Here is a 22,206-nt window from a genome sequence, read left to right on the forward strand (position 1 = left end):
GATTTTGCAAATTTAAGTGATTTTTTATTTTGTTCAGGAGTTAAAATCATTTAATCTAGCAACTACATTAGTGTACTTCTTGCAGCACCATTCTAATAAATTTGGAAATTAACTTTGTCATTGATTTAATGCTTAATAAACAAAACAAGATTTTCTTTATTGATTTTGATGATGATTTTACAATACAGTATTAAAATACCTATGATAATCATATTATAAACAGTATTGTCAATATATAGAATAATTGTTAATTAGTACACTGATGCAGCAGCTGTGTCTCACCCAAACTGGCTCAAATCTTGAGGTCAAAACCATCCTAGCTAGCTCAGTATTGTGCTTACTTGGCATTATATCTCTATTATGTTCCTTAAGATAAAATGCCAATGTTCTGAGTCTGGACCCAATGTAGTGTGTAGCAACATTGGCAACAATGTCTCTACATGGTATCATATAGAAAAAATTATTTTTTTGCTATTTTATTCTTATATTTTATTTGAATCTGGGAATTCTATTAGTATCTTATCTGAGCCATTTTAGAATTGTAAAGTATCATTTGATTTTCAAACATTTTTGCCTGAAGATGACAGATATGAAAGCTGTTGAAAATTCTTGTGTATTTTTGTAAATAGCTTCAATATAGTCTTTTTTTTAAAAAAAAAACCCTGGAATTTTTCATAGATGGTCCATCTCTGATGTAAGGTCCCATTCCTCATCACTCAGTCACCTCTATTGTTTACCAAGTCCACAATGAGAATCCATAATGAGTATTTAAAAAGTACACATAGAGCAGAAAGAGCCAAAAATGAAAACAACAAAAAACAGCCATTGTTGTTCATGTAGTTGATGCCCAAAAATCAATGTATGGTGTAGAGTGAGTTGTAACAAAGCATGTTTGTTGTTCTTTTTTGTGGAGGGCACTAGAGGTGTGGAAAATAAACTGGACATGCTGCAACTGCAGCAAGAGGGAGAGTTGCACAACATCATTTTCCAGCAAGACAATGCTCTGTCACATTTGGTTATTGCAATGCATGAGTTTTTAAAGACCATGTTGAGTGTTGAGTTTCTTTTATGCAAAAACTAACAACCTTCCAACACATATTGTACATAACATTTACTAACCTCTAATTGCATTATTTAATTTTATGAAGCCCCAATTAGATAATTCTGTATATTAAATCTGTGACATAAAATGAAGCAAGAGAAAATGAATTTAAATAAATTAAAAAATATCAGAATGGATAAGATTGATAATCAAAAAGTTTGGTTTATATAAATAATATGAAACTCTTAACCAGTCACATGACATATGACATAACCATGACACAACTTATCAATTGTGGCATCATTGAGGGGTTGAATAAATCTTATAAGCAAAAGCTATGTTACTTGCAACTAACATAACTTTATGTTATTGAATCATTAATTTTAAAAATGAATGTAGAAGATGTTTTTAATATTCTTTTCCATTAGTTTTTATTTTGAAATTCTTTCATTTAGTTTTATTTATTGAAAAACTGATTATATAACCAGAACAAGTTAAAATTGTATTTGGTGCTATCTGTTATGAGAATTTATTAAATAAATTTTTTATATTATTACTTCTTATAAAATGGCAAAATGCTTAATTTTGAGATATGACACATGATCCCCCTCTATCTCTCTACCTTGGTGGTTAAAGGTACCCTTGACCTTTAACCACCAAAATTTAATAGTATTAATCCCCCAATACACAAACCTCCCTACAAAATTTCAAAAATTTTCAACAAAAGACACAGGAGTTATTAAGATTCAAAGCGTGTAAGCAAAATTATGCTGTCATCTATCATACACCCACATACTATGAGCANATAATTACACTAGCGAAAAATCCAATTAGGAACATTTAATTTACTAGTTACCAGTACTTTTCACACAAAAAATGTGGGTGTAGTTATGATACCTTCTTTACAATTTTGTAAAATGTAATTGGGGTTCCATAATACCACCTTCTCCTCTATTGTATTTCGAGAGACGATGACATCATCTATTATTAGATATATCGCAAGAAAAAGTATTGTATTTATTTCTAACCAAAACTTCCATTTTGTTTGTCGGTGTTCGTGACTTACCGCGTAGTTGTCAGTTTTATCATCGCATGTAATATATATCTTTTTTTAGGTTAATGCTACCTTAGGTTTCAAAATGGCGGCACTACAGTTAGGTTCGTTTCGTTTCCGTTAGATTAGCTACATTTTTAGTAGACGTTTCCTTTTTTTTATTTTGTTCAAGAACTACCGTGAATCAATAACTAGTGACGTTTGGCACTCGGCGGCCTGCCGGCGACTCCTCTCCGGGAGGAGTCCGTCTGAACCACAAACAGTCGGAAGCACGGCCATCTTGGAACCTAAGGTAACATTAACCCTTTTTTTATTTATATGGGTATCTTAAGGTCAGTTTTTATGCTAATGTTGCTAATGCACCATTTGAGCGAAAAAAAAATTGTTAAGGAAAAATTTTCTGTTAGCGAACCCTTTGTTAAATATTTCGAATATCACCACTGTATATAATTATAATAAAGTTACAATAAATTAAGTTAATATATAATTATATATACAGTACCTAATTTATATATAATTAATATATAATTATATGTACAGTACCTAATTTATATATAATACTAAACAGACGATACTAACTCAATTTAGCCACTCCGTAGTGTGGCGCAGGGTCGGAGGAAAGTAGTTCGGCTGCTCATCCACTATTGGTCCAGACTCTATCAATCTTGTCGCGAAACGACGTTATAGGAGGTACTTTATACGAAAGTTGCTACAATTTTTTCGCTACGTTATAGGAATTGTCGTTATAGGAACATATGTTATAGGGGGGTCGACTGTATAGTAATCATATTATAAACAGTATTGTCAATATATAGAATAATCTTTGATTAGTACACTGATGCAGCAGCTGTCTCTCACCCAAACTGGCTCAAATCTTGAGGTCAAAACCATCGTAGCTAGCTCAGTATTGTGCTTACTTGGCATTACATCTCTATTATGTTCCTTAAGATAAAAAGCCAATGTTCTGAGTCTGGACCCAATGTAGTGTGTAGCAACATTGGCAACAATATCTCTACATGGTATCATATAGAAAAAAATATTTTTTTGCTATTTTATTCTTATATTTTATTTGAATCTGGGAATTCTATTAGTATCTTATCTNAATTAATATCACATAATAAATTTTTGCGTTAATCTTCTGTTATATATAACAAGTGATATGTTAACGTGTTGTGTGAAACACTACACGTTTGTTTTACGTAACATGTTAACACTACGTTTAATATGTTATACGTACTCTCATGCAGAAAGTTAATTTAGATTTGTTATAGATACTATTAATTCTTTATCATTTATAAATAAAATTATGAACAATGAATTTGAAAATAAGCCAGTAGGAAATTTGGGAAGAACACTTAACATTTATGGCAAATTTCACTTAATTGAGATATAATATAGGACCCACTTTAACAGGTACAATTACACCTCTGAATGAGATGGTGGGACTTTATCAGAGACTAGCTGTTACCTGCAACTTCGCCTGCGCGGATTTTGCAAGCAAATCCTATTTATATTCAGTATTTCAACAACTATAGTAATTGTTATATAACACCTACCAATGAGAATTGCTGAGAATCAAACAAACTATTTTCAATTTGATCAATTTTCTGGAACGTTTACAATTGTTCTATAATCAAACCAATACGCAATAACAAATTCAAATTTAAAACGGTTTGAACATTTGGTTAAAAAATCGAAATATATAAAAATATGTATAACAATGCCTGAAATGTTATCATTTAATACATCTAAGTACTCGATGAAGACTAAACGTAGTTGAAAACAAAAAATCGCATCTAAAATGATACAATAGAAGCCGTTCTTCGGGTTAAGCCTTAATCTGCTCCCTCTCCCCCATGGGGGGATTTCCAAAACTCCCTTCTTAGTGTGCGTTTTCATGACATACATTAACTGTGTACAAAATTTCACCTCTAGGTTCAGCAGTTTGCTCTGGGCTATGATGAATCACTCAGTCAATCACTCAGTTAGTCAGTCCGTCAGGACAAGTAATTTTATATACTTAGATGTAGACTATACATGTAGGAGCAAAAAATGCAAAAAAAAATCATACCTCCCGAAATCGGCCTATTTCCAGGTTGCACGCAATCACGAGTCACATTGCTCCACTAAGACTATCGTGTTTAACTATTTAGCCAGTGTGACACTGCTTGGCTTTGAGTAGTCCACTTGACTGTTTATGGAGTATTTAATGCTATATAGTTTTGGGGGAGTGTGGAGACATGCCCCCGTGTGGATGCTGAGGCATTAAAGTGCATGACTATGTGCCAAGCATGGAGAATAGGCAGTATACTGGTATACAGTAAAAGCTGACCTATGAAGGCAAATATCTCGAGTTACATGCACAGGTATGGTTCCTTTGACTTCTTTCTTGTACAGGGAGTCTATAGTTCTGGGGGTGGGAAACCCTCATTCATAGTTCATATCTTACCCTTTAACATGACTTTTAAAGATGCATTTATGTATTGTTTTTATGTACTACATTTATTTCAAAGGAATTGAGAATTATATCAGCTTTAGCTAGGGATAGGTTATTTTATCATCTCATTTAAAAAATTTATAGTCATTAAGATATTTATTTTATATGATTATTTACTAATACAACAGTCAAGGAGTTAGGCAATTATGTAATTCTTACAGTAGTAATAAATTTTAGAATTGAATGTCTCATTATCTTTAATCTGTGAATAAACTTGTACTTTCTGAAGATGGATGTCCATTGGGAAGTAATGAATCTTTATCTCATAGCTAAACATTTGCTTTTATATGAGAAAATATATTTATTTTAATATTTCAGACACTTTATTTCCACTTTCAATTTAATTTACTATGTCCAAAACTGTGGGGTAGAAAATAATTAGATAAAGTAAAGTACAGAGGGTGATTGGTTAACAAACACACAAAGATGTGCTACCCATGAAAAAATGGAGATATTACTTTTATTGATAGTTTGGATAAAAGAAAGGGAAATGAAAAGAGATGCAACTTGTATGACTATCATTCAAGAGAATGCTAGAGAAATTTTTGAAGAACTGAAGAAACAGACACCATATTTATCACTTGAGGAAATAGAATTCAAGGCTACCATGGATGGTTTGCAAAGTTTAGAAGATGATTTGGTATTAAACATGTAATAATGTTGGTGAGTCTGCTAGTGCAGATAAAGAAGCTGAGAAGTTGTGTCTCAAATTTCAAGAATTCATTAAAAAAAGAAGAATATTGTCTACAACAAATTTTCAATTGTGTTGAATTTGGTTTATTTGGGAAGTGCTTGCCAAACTGTACCTACATCACGAAAGATGTGAAAAATATTCCTGAGCATAAACCCATGAAAGATCGATTGACGTTACTTTTGCAAGCTAATGCTAGTGATGATATGAAGCTTAATCTGCTTCCTGTCTATCACTTCAAGAACCCTAGAGCATTAAAAAAAGATTCCATAATTAAAGAAAGACTATCAGTGATATGGAGATTGAATGAAAGGGCATGTGTCATGCAAGTTCTTTTTAAAGAATGGCTGTTTACAGTTTGTGGCTCAAGCATCAAGGTTTACCTTCAGACCAATGAATTGTTATTGAAAGCATTGTTGCCATTGGACAATGTACCGGGACACCCAAAAGACCTTGAAGATAATTTGCTGAAGACTTTCCCTGGCTGACTGTTCAGTTTTTGCCTTTAAATATCACTTTGTCAATTCAGCCAATAATCAGGTTATTGCGGGTTTCAAAAAATGGTACTGCACTGTTTCATCAATGTTTTGAAGCATGCCAGTTTTCCTCAATAATGACATTAAAAACATTTTGGAAAGAAAAATTTGATATTCATGAAGCTATAGGATCATTTAAAAGGTGTAGTCAGAAGTCACTCAATGACAGATGAATTCAGCTTGGCAAAAGCTGTATCCATCCTGCATTCAAAGAGACAGAAATGATGACTGAAATTATGAATGAAATTGTGACAACTGCTAGAGATCTTGGATTGGAGGTGAATGAAGATGACATTTAAGAGCTCACAATAGGACATGAAAATGATCTGACAGCAGAACTCCAAGAACTCTTGAATGAAGAATGCCAAGAAACTCAGAAAGATATGTTTTATTCTGAAAAATAGGAAGATGAAAGAGGACCAGTGTGCTGACATCTGCTATTAAAGATCTTTGGAATAAGTGGGAGTATGTCAGAACAATGGTCTTAGAATGACACCCAAACCAGGTTAAGGTGAGTACGCTTGGGGATCTATACGACAATGCTATTAATCACTTTCAAAAAATCCTGAAGAAGAGAGAAAAGCATTCAACATTGAACAGATTCTTTAATGCCCCACAAATGGAAAAAAAACATGGCTGATGATAATGAAAGACTGTGTATGTATATATGTATTATTGTTATTACATATAAACAAACATAGTAAGAAATTATATAATGTTTTATTTATTTATTTTTTGGTCTCAAGAATGAATTAATCAACTTTCTATAAAAATCTATGGTAAATTAATAAACAGTAAATGAACAATTCAGGTAGTGAACATAGTCTTTGAATGAATTATGTTCATTAACCAATCATCCACTGTACAGGAGGACAGAGAGATTACTGAGTTCGGTGTTATGTGTGTGTTTTATCGCAAGTATGTTTGACGAACCTATAGTCGTCATCGTAGTCGTCAGGTTTTTATATGAGAGACAAACCTCGTTTTTATATGGGAGTCAAAAGTAAGAATACACACAAATGTATGCACAGACAAACACACAAAATTAAAATAGGCACACTAAAAATATTTTTTTTTTTTTTTTTGTTTGTTGAATTTTCTAATGGCAGTTGTATTAGTTGTTAAATAGGTAAATGTCTCTTCAATCCAAAAAAAGAAATCCTTTGGTAGAATTATATTGTCTGTTGAACCTTTTAAAGATTATACAACATATACTGCTATGTTCTTTTAAAGATGAAACACTTTTAAAGAAAACCTCATAATGAAAATTATTTCGATGTAAAACACCCTTAAAAGAGAAAATGGAAATTTTTGAAAACATTGTAAATTGAAACTACAAGTACTGTATAAGTGTGAAGAAACATGTGGAGTTCCTTAGGCACTGAAGAGGGGCTAGAAAATTAAACTTGCCTGAAATGCATCTGTAGAAAAACAATAAAGGAGTTTTATAACCTGTAGAGCTGTGAGACAGTCTATCGAAGGATTTCTTTTTTTGGATTGAAGAGACATTTACCTATTTAAAAATATTTTGTTTACTTTTATATTTATTATTATTATAAAGATATAATTTTTATGTTTTTATTATTTAAANAATATGCTTCAGTTTTCTCAAGAAATTGAAAAAGCTTTGCCAATAATTTGCCAACTCCTTCATTCTACATATACTTCCAGTGATATATTGGAATCTATTAGATTTTTTGTAACTGCTTATCAGTTTGGCGTTAAAGATGCTGTTTTTGGAATTAAAAGTATGCTATCTCATATATGGTCAAAGGAAGATGTAATAAAAGATGCTGTAGTATCAGCATATAAAGAATTGTATTTGGCTAACACAAGTTCTAACAGAAAGTAATTATTATTTTTCTGAATTATGTTTCAGAATATAAATTTTTATAATTTTAATTCATTTAGTTTCTTAATAATTTTCTTCTATTATTAATTACTGCAAATTTTTTGCAGAGAGTGTGTCTTGAGCATTGTGAAGAATATTATATTGCTCGTACAAGGATCAACATTTGCAGAAGAAATATGTCTTGAAAAATTGGTATACATTTTTTATAATATAAAATATATGAAATTCAAGGAATTAAAGATGTTTTACTCAATACAACTGTACTTAAATAATAATATTTACATTAAGCTATTGGTTGTTGTAGATTTAAATTGTTTTGATTAAAGGTGAACATTATATAATTTTCTCAGTTCTATGCATCATCATCAGTTTTGTTTTTTACTTCTAAAATTTAATGTAATTAATATAATATTTTTTAGATAGGAGAATTTATGAAATCTGAAGATTTTAATAATAATATAATTGAAATGTTATGGGATATTTATTCAATGAAAATACCAAATTCCACATTAGAAGAAAGTCATTCTGCATTAAAGTTATTAAGAATGGCAGCAACGTAAGTAAACAAATTTAAAACAATTTAAATACACAATTAAAAATATAATTTAATTTATTTAATTTTTTATTTTAGATTTCAAACTGATATCATTGAGAAAAATATTGAACTTCTGTTGTCAATAGCATTTAATGCAGAAAATATGCCAGATTTTGTTTTTATTTGTGATGTTTGCAAAATGTTGTTGCAGTTAGCTAATTCAAACAAGGTTAATATTTATTATTTATATATTAAAATTTATCATAATCAGTAGAATATTGTTTTTATTCTAAAATTTATGATGATAGGATAATTCAAATAAGAGTTACCATTTTCCAAATGATGATGTTATGTTCAAAAAACTAACTGATGTTCTTGTTAAAGGTAAGAAAATATTAAAAAGTGATGAATTATGGATAATTCTTTTACACATTTACAAATAAAATTCATCTAGAATCTAATAAAAGTTTTAACATTTTAGGTGTAATTAAATTAAACGATCACTTTTGGATTCCTATGGCTGAACAAGCAATAAATGTAATTTATAAATTAGCACATAGGCCAGATAAATTATGTGCAAAAATTATGGAAGAATTTTCTTATCTTATTAGTGATTCTCAATCACCTTTTTCAGGTAATTTTAAAATTTTTAAAGTATACAAATTCTTATTTATTTCAGTTTTTAATTTTTATTTTATCTTAGAAGATACTTCAAGATTTCCACTTAGAATTTTGCAACGAATTGTCAGCTTTTCTGGTCANAGTGTATTATCTAAAATTGCAATGACACATCTTGAATTTGTTATTCCTTTAAGTAAAGATGATTTGAGAAAAGTGAATAAATCTTATCAGTATGTAGTGAAAGAAACATTTTCTACATCCGAAATTGTACAAAAACTTAAAGGTAATAAATTAACTTAATGCATTTATTTTTAAAACTATAAATGAAATCCAAGAAATAAATAAATTATTTTTTATACAGATTGCCATCATCAAATAAGATGTAATAATGCAGAATTTATCATCAATTATTTTGATGTTTTTTTCTGTGTTTTATAGTAAGTATTTTGCTTTTATTACTTGTTTATTAAGTCACTTATATTAAAATAACCATACATCTTCAAAACCAGCAAATACATTTAATTAACTAAATAAGTAAACATTTTCAATTTTTAAAAGCCTCCTTCAGATTATTTGGCCTCTTGGACTGTTTAATTTTGATGTAAATTAATAATCTGAAAACCTTGAAAAAGTTGAAAGCATTCAATTGAAAGTGTATGGTTGTTGGGCTGCAATTTGAAATTGCAGCCCTACAACTATACAAAATTGTAGATCTATAAATTCCCACTATCTGTCTGTTTTTAATCTCGAGAACTGAGTTAGCTAGATGAAAGTCAAGACCGGATATGGAAAGCTTAGGGGTAGGAGGCCTCAATTAACTATATACAAACTTCTGATGCAAATCAGAAGTCATGTTATTTGAATTCAAAAATTTCCTCTGAGAGGTGTTAGATAGATGACCAGCACAACTCTATTGTTAAAAGAAAAGTATGATGTACAGGGTTAAGCCACTTCTAATTTGAGATGAGAGCATATATTTTAAATTAAGTAAATTAAAAATATGATTAAAAATTGCAGCCTGGCATTGTGATGATGTCACAATAAATAATTTAATTGCTTGTTTTTGATGTGATTTCGTTACTGGTTTATGGAGTTGAAAAATCATATAAATAATAAAAAATTCTTCAATAATTGATTAGATCTTTAAATGCACATTGATCTCATAAATTTGTATCATATATTTTTTATTACATTAACATATTATATATAATAAAAGTGAGTTTATAAGATCATAATAATATATGAAATTTTATAATTTTATATTTAGTAAATATTTTATTGATAATTTAGTAGTAATATTAATATTACTACTAAATCATAATTGCTATATTTCCTCAATTTTTTAAAAATATTTCAATAAAATTTCACTTTTTTAAAGACATTTTTTACCCATTTTGAATGGATTATCAAATTAGAGATGCGTATTAGGGTGTATTTAGACTAGTGAGAAAACTTATGCTATTTATTCTGACATTACTGTCAGAATAAATAGCATAAGTTTTACTGACATTACAAAATGACTTATAAAGTTGTTTACACTAATGATAGTGTAAACAACTTGATAGTTTACACTTTATAAGTCATTTTGCTGGAACTTGCAGAAGTCCTTACATGACATCCATGCTTGCTTGTCTAAACTGATATAACTATAGTCACATGATTTCTGGAAATACTTTCAGTTTGTTTTGATATTTGGCAAGTTAAACAGTCAAAGGCAAGAAGAAATAGAGAGATGCAAAAATAAAAATTTTAATATCTTTATATGAAGAAAACCCATTTTTGTACAATGTGCATTTTTACAAGTTATGCAAATCAAAATAAAAAACAAGAAATATTAAAATTAAATGCAACAAAATTTAATCCAAATAACAATAGCAGAGAAATTTTACAAAAATTACACAACTTAATGGGCCAATTTATGCAGGAAGTGAAGAAAATGAAAATAAAAAAAAATGATTCTGGAGCAGTGTTATACTGCAAACATCCAAATAATTGTTTGTTTGTTTAGTTAAGTTATGGTAACATTACACTTGGGCAATCTGCATAGGGGGATGTGTTCCGGGAGGTCTTTTTAAGGGAAAGTGGCCCCTATTTAGGCGTTAAAGACATGGAGAAAATCCAGAAAACTCCATGTGGCCAGCCTGTCCGAGCAAGGCATGAACCCACAACTGAACTCCCAGTGTTCACGGAATGAAGACCACTTGGCCACTGGTGGGCCAACATCCAAATAAAGTTTTTAAATTGTTGTTCATCTTTAATTTTTGGCTCATTGAACAAATTATTATATGCCCAATAATCTTCCCTTCTTAATATTCATTCCTTACCAACTTGCTCACTTTCAATGTTATTTTTTAATTGTAATTGTCATTTAGAAGTAACAATGCCACTACACAATGTTTATGTTTTGTGGCATTATTAGTTCTAAATGACAGTTTACGAGATAATATAGTGAAAAAAGGACCCAACACTTGACAAATGACACTGCCACAAATCTAAGTTGCTGAGAGTATAAGCAGTTTTGTGAGAACTCAGGTGATGTTTCTGATAGATAATCACAACAATTATTACTAGTAATGTAAATCCATATGAAATACACTTATATGAGATTTATTGCAAGTAACTTACCCTTAAGGCTGCCGCAAACTAGGCAATATCAAAGCAAACTGGTCGAAGGAAACATGAAACGAAATTTGTTCACTCATCACTCAGTCAACCATTGATTGCCCAGTTATCAACTTAATGTCACTCTGTGTCATATCTATAAATATAAATGAAAATATAAAAACTGTCTATTGGTGTTACTGGTAAATATGTTTAATTAACAAGTATGAGCACTTTCAGCAGCATCTAACTGTCTTCTTCAGGTAATATGGGGGATGAAACATTATGAATCTAGAGATAGAACACATTTTCAAATTGCTCTTTGTGCACAAGCATGGAACATAAAAATTTAAAAATACAAAATTATATGCCATTACAAAATAAATATAATATGCTATGACAACAGTTAACAAAAGAAAAACAAAATTAATTGATAAAAATATAAAGAAAATTTAAACAAAATGTAAACATTGGAGCCCCTTGTCACCAGTATGCTCATGCCATATAATTGCATGACCTACAGTTTTAGCAAGTTGAACAGTGCAACCCATTGCTGTGGAATATCAAATGTGGGAGAGTTGTATGGGAACATTGATGTGATAAACAGACTCAAATGAACAAAATTCTCCTATCCCCACAGTGACCAAATAGGATCAAAGTTGTATTCCATCACTGTTTTAGCTAGCTCTGTTGAACATCTCCCATGTGTAACATCTTCATAATGCTCTGCTTGACAGACACGGAACATTCTGTTAGTGGCACCTATATATAATAATATAAAGATAATAAATTTGATCCAGTTAGTGGATTTTGTAAACTCCAAACTTTTCAAGAGTGTAATCCCATTTCTATCATTGCAAGGTATTCTATGCAATGTGGGCTTGGAAGCAAGTGGTAATGGTAGTATATGCTCGAGTTTTCTAAAGGCTCAGCACAAACCTTTAGAAAATTCGGGTATATACATAAAGAAATAGAGCCTAGGTACAGGATGGCTAGCAACACAAAGACCAGTTTCTTATGAAATAAAGTGGAATTGTGGAAATAATGCATTTTTTACATGATTGACTAAATAATTAAACTTGGCAGAGTATATTCAGCCCTGCACACTGCTAATTTTATGCAAGCAAGCTCTTCATCCACAAGCAACTGGGAGGATGGTACAAAATATGAATTATTTCTGTGGTGTGTTCGTCCTTTGTGTAGAAAGAAAGCTCCTGGCAAGGCTTATCAAAGATAAACAGAAAAATCACTGGTTTTGAACAAAATGTATATCTTGCACACCTAGCCTTTGTTAAAATTTGTGAAACAAGTACCATCTATGAACAGCTCAATAAAATTCATTTTATCTCTGACAAAGTTATCTTACAAACAAAAATGAAGTTTGATAAAAAGTTGTTTGTGGATGAAGAGCTTGCCCACATAAAATTAGCAGTGTCTAGGGCTGAATATTCTCTCACCAATTACATTCCAAAAAGGAATTTTTGAGATAATACAATGTTTGAGTCCTTTTTCTATTTATATCCTTTTATTCCAATCCAGGAACCACAAACAGCAGGTAATTTGAAGTAAAACTTCTAAAAATAACAGACAAAATACTATCAAATGATTTACACACAATTAAAAATGATCTTGTACAGTTATGTAAATAATTTATCGGCTGCCCGAAAATTCTCCAGAGAACTCTCAACTTAAATGCGATTATATAACATCAATGCTGATGTGAAGGATTTTTAATGCTTGTAAACATTATAGCCTACAAAAACAGGTTGATGTTGAGATCATTTTTAATTGTGTGTAAATCATTTGATAATATTTCGTCTGTTATTTTTAGAAGTTTTACTTCAAGTCGTCTGCTGTTTGGAATAAAAGGATATAAATAGGAAAAAGGACTCAAAGATTGTTTGTATTGTCTCAAAAATTCCTTTTTGGAATGTAACTAAAATAATCCTGGGCTAAAATTATCTTAAATTATTATTATTATTATTATTATTATTATTATTATAGTCTCTTCTAGTCCGTTAATTCGGCTTTGGTTGCTTTAATGTTTATCGGGTTAGCTGATGTTTGTTTATATATATAATCCTGGGCTAATATTTACAATTCTCTCACCAAGTTTATGTTTATTTATTAAATTTCTGTCAAATAGACAATGAATGGAATGCAGCCAAAGCTAACATCAGTTAGCTTTAGCTACTTCCATTTGCTGATACAAATTGTCATCATACATCATTTTCATTTTACAAAATAAATACAGAGCAATAGTTCTTAGAGAGGTCAAAATGTTCATTGGTTCTGTAGAACTACATTTGTGATATCACAAATGGCGACATTGATCAATCTTTGAAGGAAAGCATTCATGTAACCATAAAAATTTCCTCTGATGTCATGTTGAAAGTGATGGCATTGCCTAGTTTGCAGTGGGCTTTAGAGTTGATAGCCTTTTGGAATTGAGGAAATACAGTATATATAAAAATTGCTGACCTACTTTTGCATAAATTGCATTATGTTGTTGAAAATTACTACTAATTTTTAACGACTGATGATAAATTTAATTGTTAAAATTTTAAATAACTAAAATGTATTTTTTTAAAATCTGATTAATCCACTTTAAATTTTTTATTATAGTGATTTTGCTAAAATTGAAGCTGATGTAAAAGAAAATGCTTGGAAGATCATTTTGAAAGGTTTCTTTTTTTTTATATAGTAATTTATTTTATTTATTGCATTGTTTTATTAAAATTTTAATTTTGATTTTGAACACAAAACTCATTTTTTATATGACTATTTTGAATTTTAAACATTTTCAGTTTGTAAATGTAGAAATTTCAACATTTATGTTTACTTCATTATATTTAAACTTAGTCTGAAGCTATGCAAACAAAATTAAAAGCAAAATTAATGCTTTCTTATATCATTGTAGCATTAATGATTGCTTAATACTGATGACTAAACTGAATAATTGATATCATGTTATATTTTATCACAAAACTGTTTACTTGTACAAGATTTTATGTTTCAGTAATATTCTATGCCAAATGAACTACCCAAGGCCCCTATGGCTGTCAGGCAACTTACACTTTTACACCACTATGATACAGGGAAGTCCATTTTAATTAATCCACTGGAATACGAAAATGTGCATCCTGCAAAATATCATTAAACCAAAGATGTTAGACTTCAAGAGAAGTACAAGATGGAGCTATCAGTTTCATCATAGAAGGCACTACAATTGGTAAAAAAAAGGTCAATTTCATTTATTAATACATTAACTGTTATCTACAAGATAACTCATATAATGTTGTCTGTCGTGTTTTGCCAGATATGATTATTCCTATAGTAAGTAGTTATTATAACTGATTAGTGGGTGCCTGGAATGAGAATGACACATTGATTGGGCATTATAGAACAAATTATAAAGAAGTTTAAAATGTGATATGAGTTTTCTGTTTAGATTGCAAGATACAAGCATTTTTGTAGTAAATATATTATCAAAGTGACTAATTTGTGCCTGGAATATGAAAGACAAATCAACCTGGTGTCATAAAAGGAAAAAAAGTTTATTGAAAAAATATTGGAAAAAATATATATTTATTTATTTATATTTCTTAAATTATCTCATTGTTGGTGTCCGAGAAAGAAAAGTTACTTCACAAGATAACTCACATTGATATTTTTTTGCTAAATATTAATTATTACTACCAATTATACTTAAAAAATAAACATAAAACTTTAAAACAACAAATAAACATTAAATAATCCAAATGGCATCCAGGACATGTTTGTGCAAACTGCTCATGGAAGTCAATATGTTAAATGGAAACAGCCATTTTTTATTGCATATTCTGATTCTACATCAAAAATAAACAAACTTTTATTTAAAACATTTTTTGAAAAGATGCATTTATCAGAAGTTATGAGTGTTTGAAGTTTTATGCAGCCACCACACCATGCACATGTGAATCTAAGGATATCTGTGAACTTCATTGAAAAATGGAAGAAAAATGTTAAAAAATATCATTAGGAAACTATTGTTGTTTGGTGGAATCAAGATAAGTGTCTTCTCTTTATCACAAGCTTGATGGCTTTAACTAACATGCTGTCACATTAGCTTTTAATCAGTTTATTATTTGAGAAAAAGAATGATTTTCTATCCAACCTGTTTTTATTTCATAATTGTTTTTAAGAATATTTAATTTTTGTGATTTCTTGTCAGGTTGAAATAAAACAAAATTTTCACTTGTTCCTCTCTCACAAAATTTGCATGTTATTGAATTGCATTTAAAAAATTTTCTGAATTGTCTTCATAAAGTAGCTTAAATAGAAGTTTTATTATGGTTTATAAACATGTTTTTTTCATAGATATGTTTCAATTTATCAATATTTGTTACTTTTTAATAGATTTTAAAAAATCAAATATGGTTACGTTTTCAAAAATATATTGAAAAATAGAACTAAAAACTTTGTAAAAATTGCTACTTTTTAAAAATTTGGATTCCTTGTTTTACTAAAAAAATATTTCTGAATATTTTAAATAATTTTTCAGTAAAAAAAAAATACAGTGGACCCTGGCTTAACAAGCATAATTCATTCCAGAACCTTAATCATAATGAGAAACACTTATTAAGCAAAACAATTTTTCCCATATAAATGAATGTAAAATGTGATAATGCATACCATACTCAAATATTTTATGTATAACATTTATTCAAAGAAAATTATACAATATACATTGTTAATGAGTGTGAATTATCATCATCTTTTCTTCTAGTGCAGAATGAACCAACCTGGAATGCGAATTCGATTTGCAGAAAACAAAAAAAAATTGAAATTTAATTTGGAATTGGTCATTAAATTTAATACGAGAGGCAGTACAACTGTCTACCTCTAGTCAAATTATTTAATTTCTAATATTTAATTATAGCCTTTACATAGCCCAAGAATTTGGCATATCATTTGGCATGTTTATTATATAATGGGCTAAGTTTGTTGATGTTTATATGTAATATGTCTGAACACAAGTTTGGAAAAATCTGTGATCACAAGCAATACTAAGATGCTAGCAGAACCAGGGCTAAATACAGACTGATATAACATGCGCACAATCTGGAACTTCCTCTCTTCTTGTCACTTGTTAAGCAAGTCACTTTTTACAATTTGATTTGCTCATTATGAGAGGTGCTCGTTAAGCGAGGTTCCACTGTGTGTACAATCATTACTTGTAAAGAAGTGCACCACACTAAAAATATCTCATCCCATTGCATTGATGAGGACTGATGCCTGTCACATTTTACTTCAATTAGTTTCTGTTTTATTTTTATTAATTAATTATAGTATTACATCAGGATTAAGAAAATTCTGATTTCTGAGATTTTAAGCAAATGTAAATTTTAATATCTTTATTTTTACATTTTGTTAGTTATGTATTAAAAACCTAAGAATTTTTTAAAATATGGATCTTTATAGATAATTTTCAGTCAGTCTTGGTTAATTGGATTCTACCATACTATCATCTAATCTTGATATTATTTTGAAGATGTAGAAATTTGGTTAACTTAAATTTAAAAGTTTAATCTTTTTGTTCACAAATACATTATAAATATAATTGCTAATTTTGTATAAAAATGCATTTTGTTTTTTACTAGTCTTTATGTTATTTATAGGTATGAATCTGTTAGAAAAATCTCTATGTGAGTATCTAGATTCAGAAGAGTCAATGGATCAACAAGATTGCGCTAAATTTCGTAATATGTTAAAAATGTTCTGTTATTTATTATGTCAATTTCTTGAAGCAGTTGAATCTAAATTATATCAAAATTCAAATAAACATATAATAGGAAAAGTAAATGTTTATAAATTAAATATCTTTTAAATATTTGTTGTTTGGTTTGTTATTTAATTTTATTTTGAAATTATTACAGGGGAAGAAGTTAGTGCAGAATGAATCATCTGTTTGGGATGAAGAACGTATTCAAGGCATTACAGCACTTAATACAATCTGCCAGTTAAAATTACACAAGTTATGGGATCCACCGATAATAGAGGAGGATTTTGTCAAGTAATATAAATCTCAAATTCATTATTGATTAACTATAAAGTGTTTGTCCAAGCTAATTTTAGGTAGTTACTTAATTAGCTAAATGTTTCCTCTGGTCAGTTTAAAATATTTTAATCTTAATTATTATTATTATCTTTTAAAGATAATCTTACTGGTATGCAGTAAGATTTGTTTGTACATATTCAATTAATATTCTTTACTAAACTATTTTAGAAAACATTAACAGTGATTTGTATAATATATAATTGACTTCTGAAGTTTATTTATAATAGATTTATTTTTATTAAGCTATTGGAATTTAGATATTTTTCATTATAAAATTATTTTATATCATTTTTAAAAAGTATTTATTTAACTCTGTTTATTACTGAATTATTATTAATTAGCAGATGGGCCTGGTATTGCTTGGGCAAAAATTAACGATAGTGAAGATTATTAGATTATAGCTGATCTTATCCATTTTCACCAGGTGCAAGAATTAGGTCCCCCTCTTCTGAGACTAATTAGAGAATTTTTAGATGGATCTAAAAATATGTCTGACTTCCCACAAAAACACAAAAAACTGCATCTAAAATAGTATAGTAGAAGCCGAGTTCTTCAGGGTAATCCTTAACCCTCTCTCTCTCTCTTTTCCCTGCAGGGGGGAATTTCTTAAAATCCCTTTTTAGTGTACATTCTCATGATGTACCTTAGCTGTGTACCAAATTTCAACTTTCAACTCCTAACCATTTGGGCTCTACACTTATTATTATTATCAACCCATCTAAATTATATTATAAGATTTATTTGTAGTTTCTGATGTACTGTATATTATTAATTGATATAATTTTTTATTTGTCTCTTTTAGCTTGATTATGAATTGTTGCTTCAAGTTATTGGAAAATCAGAATACAGTTCGATGCAAATCTACAAAGAATGCCATTTTTAATCTTCTTGGTATTTTATTAAAAAAATATAAAAACAGCTTAAGTAAGACTTCATTTTAGTAATTTTACAATTAATATCAATAAAATAAAATCATAATAATGTACAGTATTGCTATTTTAAAGGTTGCAGTTTAAAAATTATACAATTTGTGCAGCATTTTGATTATTTAGTTTCTCCTCTGGCTCAAGCAGTTGAATTATTTGTAAATGAATATGGTATTAATAATATTGTGAATGAAATAATAAGGTATGTATGGAATTATAAATAAAAAATTTCAAGACATTTTTTAATATTAAATTGTCATTTTATAAAATTATACTTTGTATTTTCATTATTTTTTAGGGAAATAAGTCAAATGGACATTCAAGATTTAATTAGAGATAACACAGGTACCAAATCAGTCTCCCTGTTCCTGGTTGAAATTACAGAAAAAATTCCTTCTGTAGTTTTACATTCTTCAAGTCTCTTGCTTCATTTTCTTGATGAAGAAGTAAGTAGTGAATTATAAATAAATTTATCTAGTTTTCTAAAACAAATATTATTCTTATTTATCTGTTAAAAAAATATAATACACAAATTTTTATTTAAAAATATTGTTGTTTCTTATAATAATTCTTATAATTCCTCTATATAAGCAAATTCTTATAATAAATTTATTATGCCTTTAATTATTCATGTCCAAAAAAAAAGCATAATAATCAAATTTGTCGATAGAGCAAAAAATAAACAAATAAATAGCAAAAAACTTACATGAATGTTTCCAGACAATAAAAATGTAAGGAACCAAGTCCAAGCATTATTTTTATTTACTTTTATTTTTGCTTTTTATTTATCTTTATTTTTACATTTTGTTAGTTATGTATTAAAAACCTAAGAATTTTTTAAAATATGGATCTTTATAGATAATTTTCAGTCAGTCTTGGTTAATTGGATTCTACCATACTATCATCTAATCTTGATATTATTTTGAAGATGTAGAAATTTGGTTAACTTAAATTTAAAAGTTTAATCTTTTTGTTCACAAATACATTATAAATATAATTGCTAATTTTGTATAAAAATGCATTTTGTTTTTTACTAGTCTTTATGTTATTTATAGGTATGAATCTGTTAGAAAAATCTCTATGTGAGTATCTAGATTCAGAAGAGTCAATGGATCAACAAGATTGCGCTAAATTTCGTAATATGTTAAAAATGTTCTGTTATTTATTATGTCAATTTCTTGAAGCAGTTGAATCTAAATTATATCAAAATTCAAATAAACATATAATAGGAAAAGTAAATGTTTATAAATTAAATATCTTTTAAATATTTGTTGTTTGGTTTGTTATTTAATTTTATTTTGAAATTATTACAGGGGAAGAAGTTAGTGCAGAATGAATCATCTGTTTGGGATGAAGAACGTATTCAAGGCATTACAGCACTTAATACAATCTGCCAGTTAAAATTACACAAGTTATGGGATCCACCGATAATAGAGGAGGATTTTGTCAAGTAATATAAATCTCAAATTCATTATTGATTAACTATAAAGTGTTTGTCCAAGCTAATTTTAGGTAGTTACTTAATTAGCTAAATGTTTCCTCTGGTCAGTTTAAAATATTTTAATCTTAATTATTATTATTATCTTTTAAAGATAATCTTACTGGTATGCAGTAAGATTTGTTTGTACATATTCAATTAATATTCTTTACTAAACTATTTTAGAAAACATTAACAGTGATTTGTATAATATATAATTGACTTCTGAAGTTTATTTATAATAGATTTATTTTTATTAAGCTATTGGAATTTAGATATTTTTCATTATAAAATTATTTTATATCATTTTTAAAAAGTATTTATTTAACTCTGTTTATTACTGAATTATTATTAATTAGCAGATGGGCCTGGTATTGCTTGGGCAAAAATTAACGATAGTGAAGATTATTAGATTATAGCTGATCTTATCCATTTTCACCAGGTGCAAGAATTAGGTCCCCCTCTTCTGAGACTAATTAGAGAATTTTTAGATGGATCTAAAAATATGTCTGACTTCCCACAAAAACACAAAAAACTGCATCTAAAATAGTATAGTAGAAGCCGAGTTCTTCAGGGTAATCCTTAACCCTCTCTCTCTCTCTTTTCCCTGCAGGGGGGAATTTCTTAAAATCCCTTTTTAGTGTACATTCTCATGATGTACCTTAGCTGTGTACCAAATTTCAACTTTCAACTCCTAACCATTTGGGCTCTACACTTATTATTATTATCAACCCATCTAAATTATATTATAAGATTTATTTGTAGTTTCTGATGTACTGTATATTATTAATTGATATAATTTTTTATTTGTCTCTTTTAGCTTGATTATGAATTGTTGCTTCAAGTTATTGGAAAATCAGAATACAGTTCGATGCAAATCTACAAAGAATGCCATTTTTAATCTTCTTGGTATTTTATTAAAAAAATATAAAAACAGCTTAAGTAAGACTTCATTTTAGTAATTTTACAATTAATATCAATAAAATAAAATCATAATAATGTACAGTATTGCTATTTTAAAGGTTGCAGTTTAAAAATTATACAATTTGTGCAGCATTTTGATTATTTAGTTTCTCCTCTGGCTCAAGCAGTTGAATTATTTGTAAATGAATATGGTATTAATAATATTGTGAATGAAATAATAAGGTATGTATGGAATTATAAATAAAAAATTTCAAGACATTTTTTAATATTAAATTGTCATTTTATAAAATTATACTTTGTATTTTCATTATTTTTTAGGGAAATAAGTCAAATGGACATTCAAGATTTAATTAGAGATAACACAGGTACCAAATCAGTCTCCCTGTTCCTGGTTGAAATTACAGAAAAAATTCCTTCTGTAGTTTTACATTCTTCAAGTCTCTTGCTTCATTTTCTTGATGAAGAAGTAAGTAGTGAATTATAAATAAATTTATCTAGTTTTCTAAAACAAATATTATTCTTATTTATCTGTTAAAAAAATATAATACACAAATTTTTATTTAAAAATATTGTTGTTTCTTATAATAATTCTTATAATTCCTCTATATAAGCAAATTCTTATAATAAATTTATTATGCCTTTAATTATTCATGTCCAAAAAAAAAGCATAATAATCAAATTTGTCGATAGAGCAAAAAATAAACAAATAAATAGCAAAAAACTTACATGAATGTTTCCAGACAATAAAAATGTAAGGAACCAAGTCCAAGCATTATTTTTATTTACTTTTATTTTTGCTTTTTATTATATTTTTGTTTGGGGCTTATGTTTTGTTAGGACAAAGGTTTCCTCACCATTCACCTTAGAAACTTAAAAATAGAAGAGAAACCAACTCACCAACGAGAGAAAAGTGCCGTAGTAAAAAACTTGCGCACACTTGTGCTCCCGAGCGGGAAAAAAATAAGTCCGCACTGAGAAAAGGGGGGGAGACCCCACAAGCACAACTTAGGGACTCGCTAAACGTTAAAGAATAAAAACATCCTGAAAATTGTCAAAAAGAATAATGTAAAAGGTTAGCGAGTATTGTCGGAAAATAGGCTGCCAGACAAATAGAAAAAGTTTATTGTTAGCAAATAAGTATGTAAATGAGGGGAGTGATCGCATTCAGAATTGTGACGTCACCTCACAGTATAAAGACTGAACGTCAAGTGAAGACGGACTTCGATTTAAGTAGGGGAACCGGAGAGTTGGTGACTCGGAGAAAGAGTCTATAAAGAGCTAAAATCTCCATATAAACACTGAAGAAGAAGACAGACTTTAACACCAATATATTGGGCCCTCTCTTCAAGG

The 22,206-nt window shown here is 28.8% G+C and overlaps 1 protein-coding gene across 1 annotated transcript; it reads left to right on the forward strand.

Moving 5' to 3' along the window:
• The first annotated feature begins 7,405 nt into the window (after window positions 1-7,405).
• LOC111614970 (condensin complex subunit 1-like) lies at window positions 7,406-21,340 on the forward strand. The gene is made up of 21 exons (XM_023356342.1): window positions 7,406-7,668; window positions 7,780-7,864; window positions 8,092-8,228; window positions 8,304-8,436; window positions 8,516-8,591; window positions 8,689-8,841; window positions 8,911-9,111; window positions 9,190-9,265; window positions 14,055-14,113; window positions 17,090-17,170; window positions 17,264-17,268; window positions 17,348-17,484; window positions 18,332-18,453; window positions 18,534-18,657; window positions 18,754-18,908; window positions 19,511-19,591; window positions 19,685-19,689; window positions 19,769-19,905; window positions 20,753-20,874; window positions 20,955-21,078; window positions 21,175-21,340. Exons 1-21 carry the CDS (start codon window positions 7,415-7,417, stop codon window positions 21,338-21,340), a joined length of 2,433 nt encoding a protein of 810 aa, XP_023212110.1. The 5' UTR covers window positions 7,406-7,414.
• The last annotated feature ends 866 nt before the right edge of the window (window positions 21,341-22,206 follow it).

The sequence above is a fragment of the Centruroides sculpturatus genome, unplaced genomic scaffold (genome assembly GCF_000671375.1).
Source record: "Centruroides sculpturatus isolate CEXI.00-Female unplaced genomic scaffold, Cexi_2.0 scaffold2131, whole genome shotgun sequence".
Lineage (NCBI taxonomy): Eukaryota > Metazoa > Arthropoda > Arachnida > Scorpiones > Buthidae > Centruroides > Centruroides sculpturatus.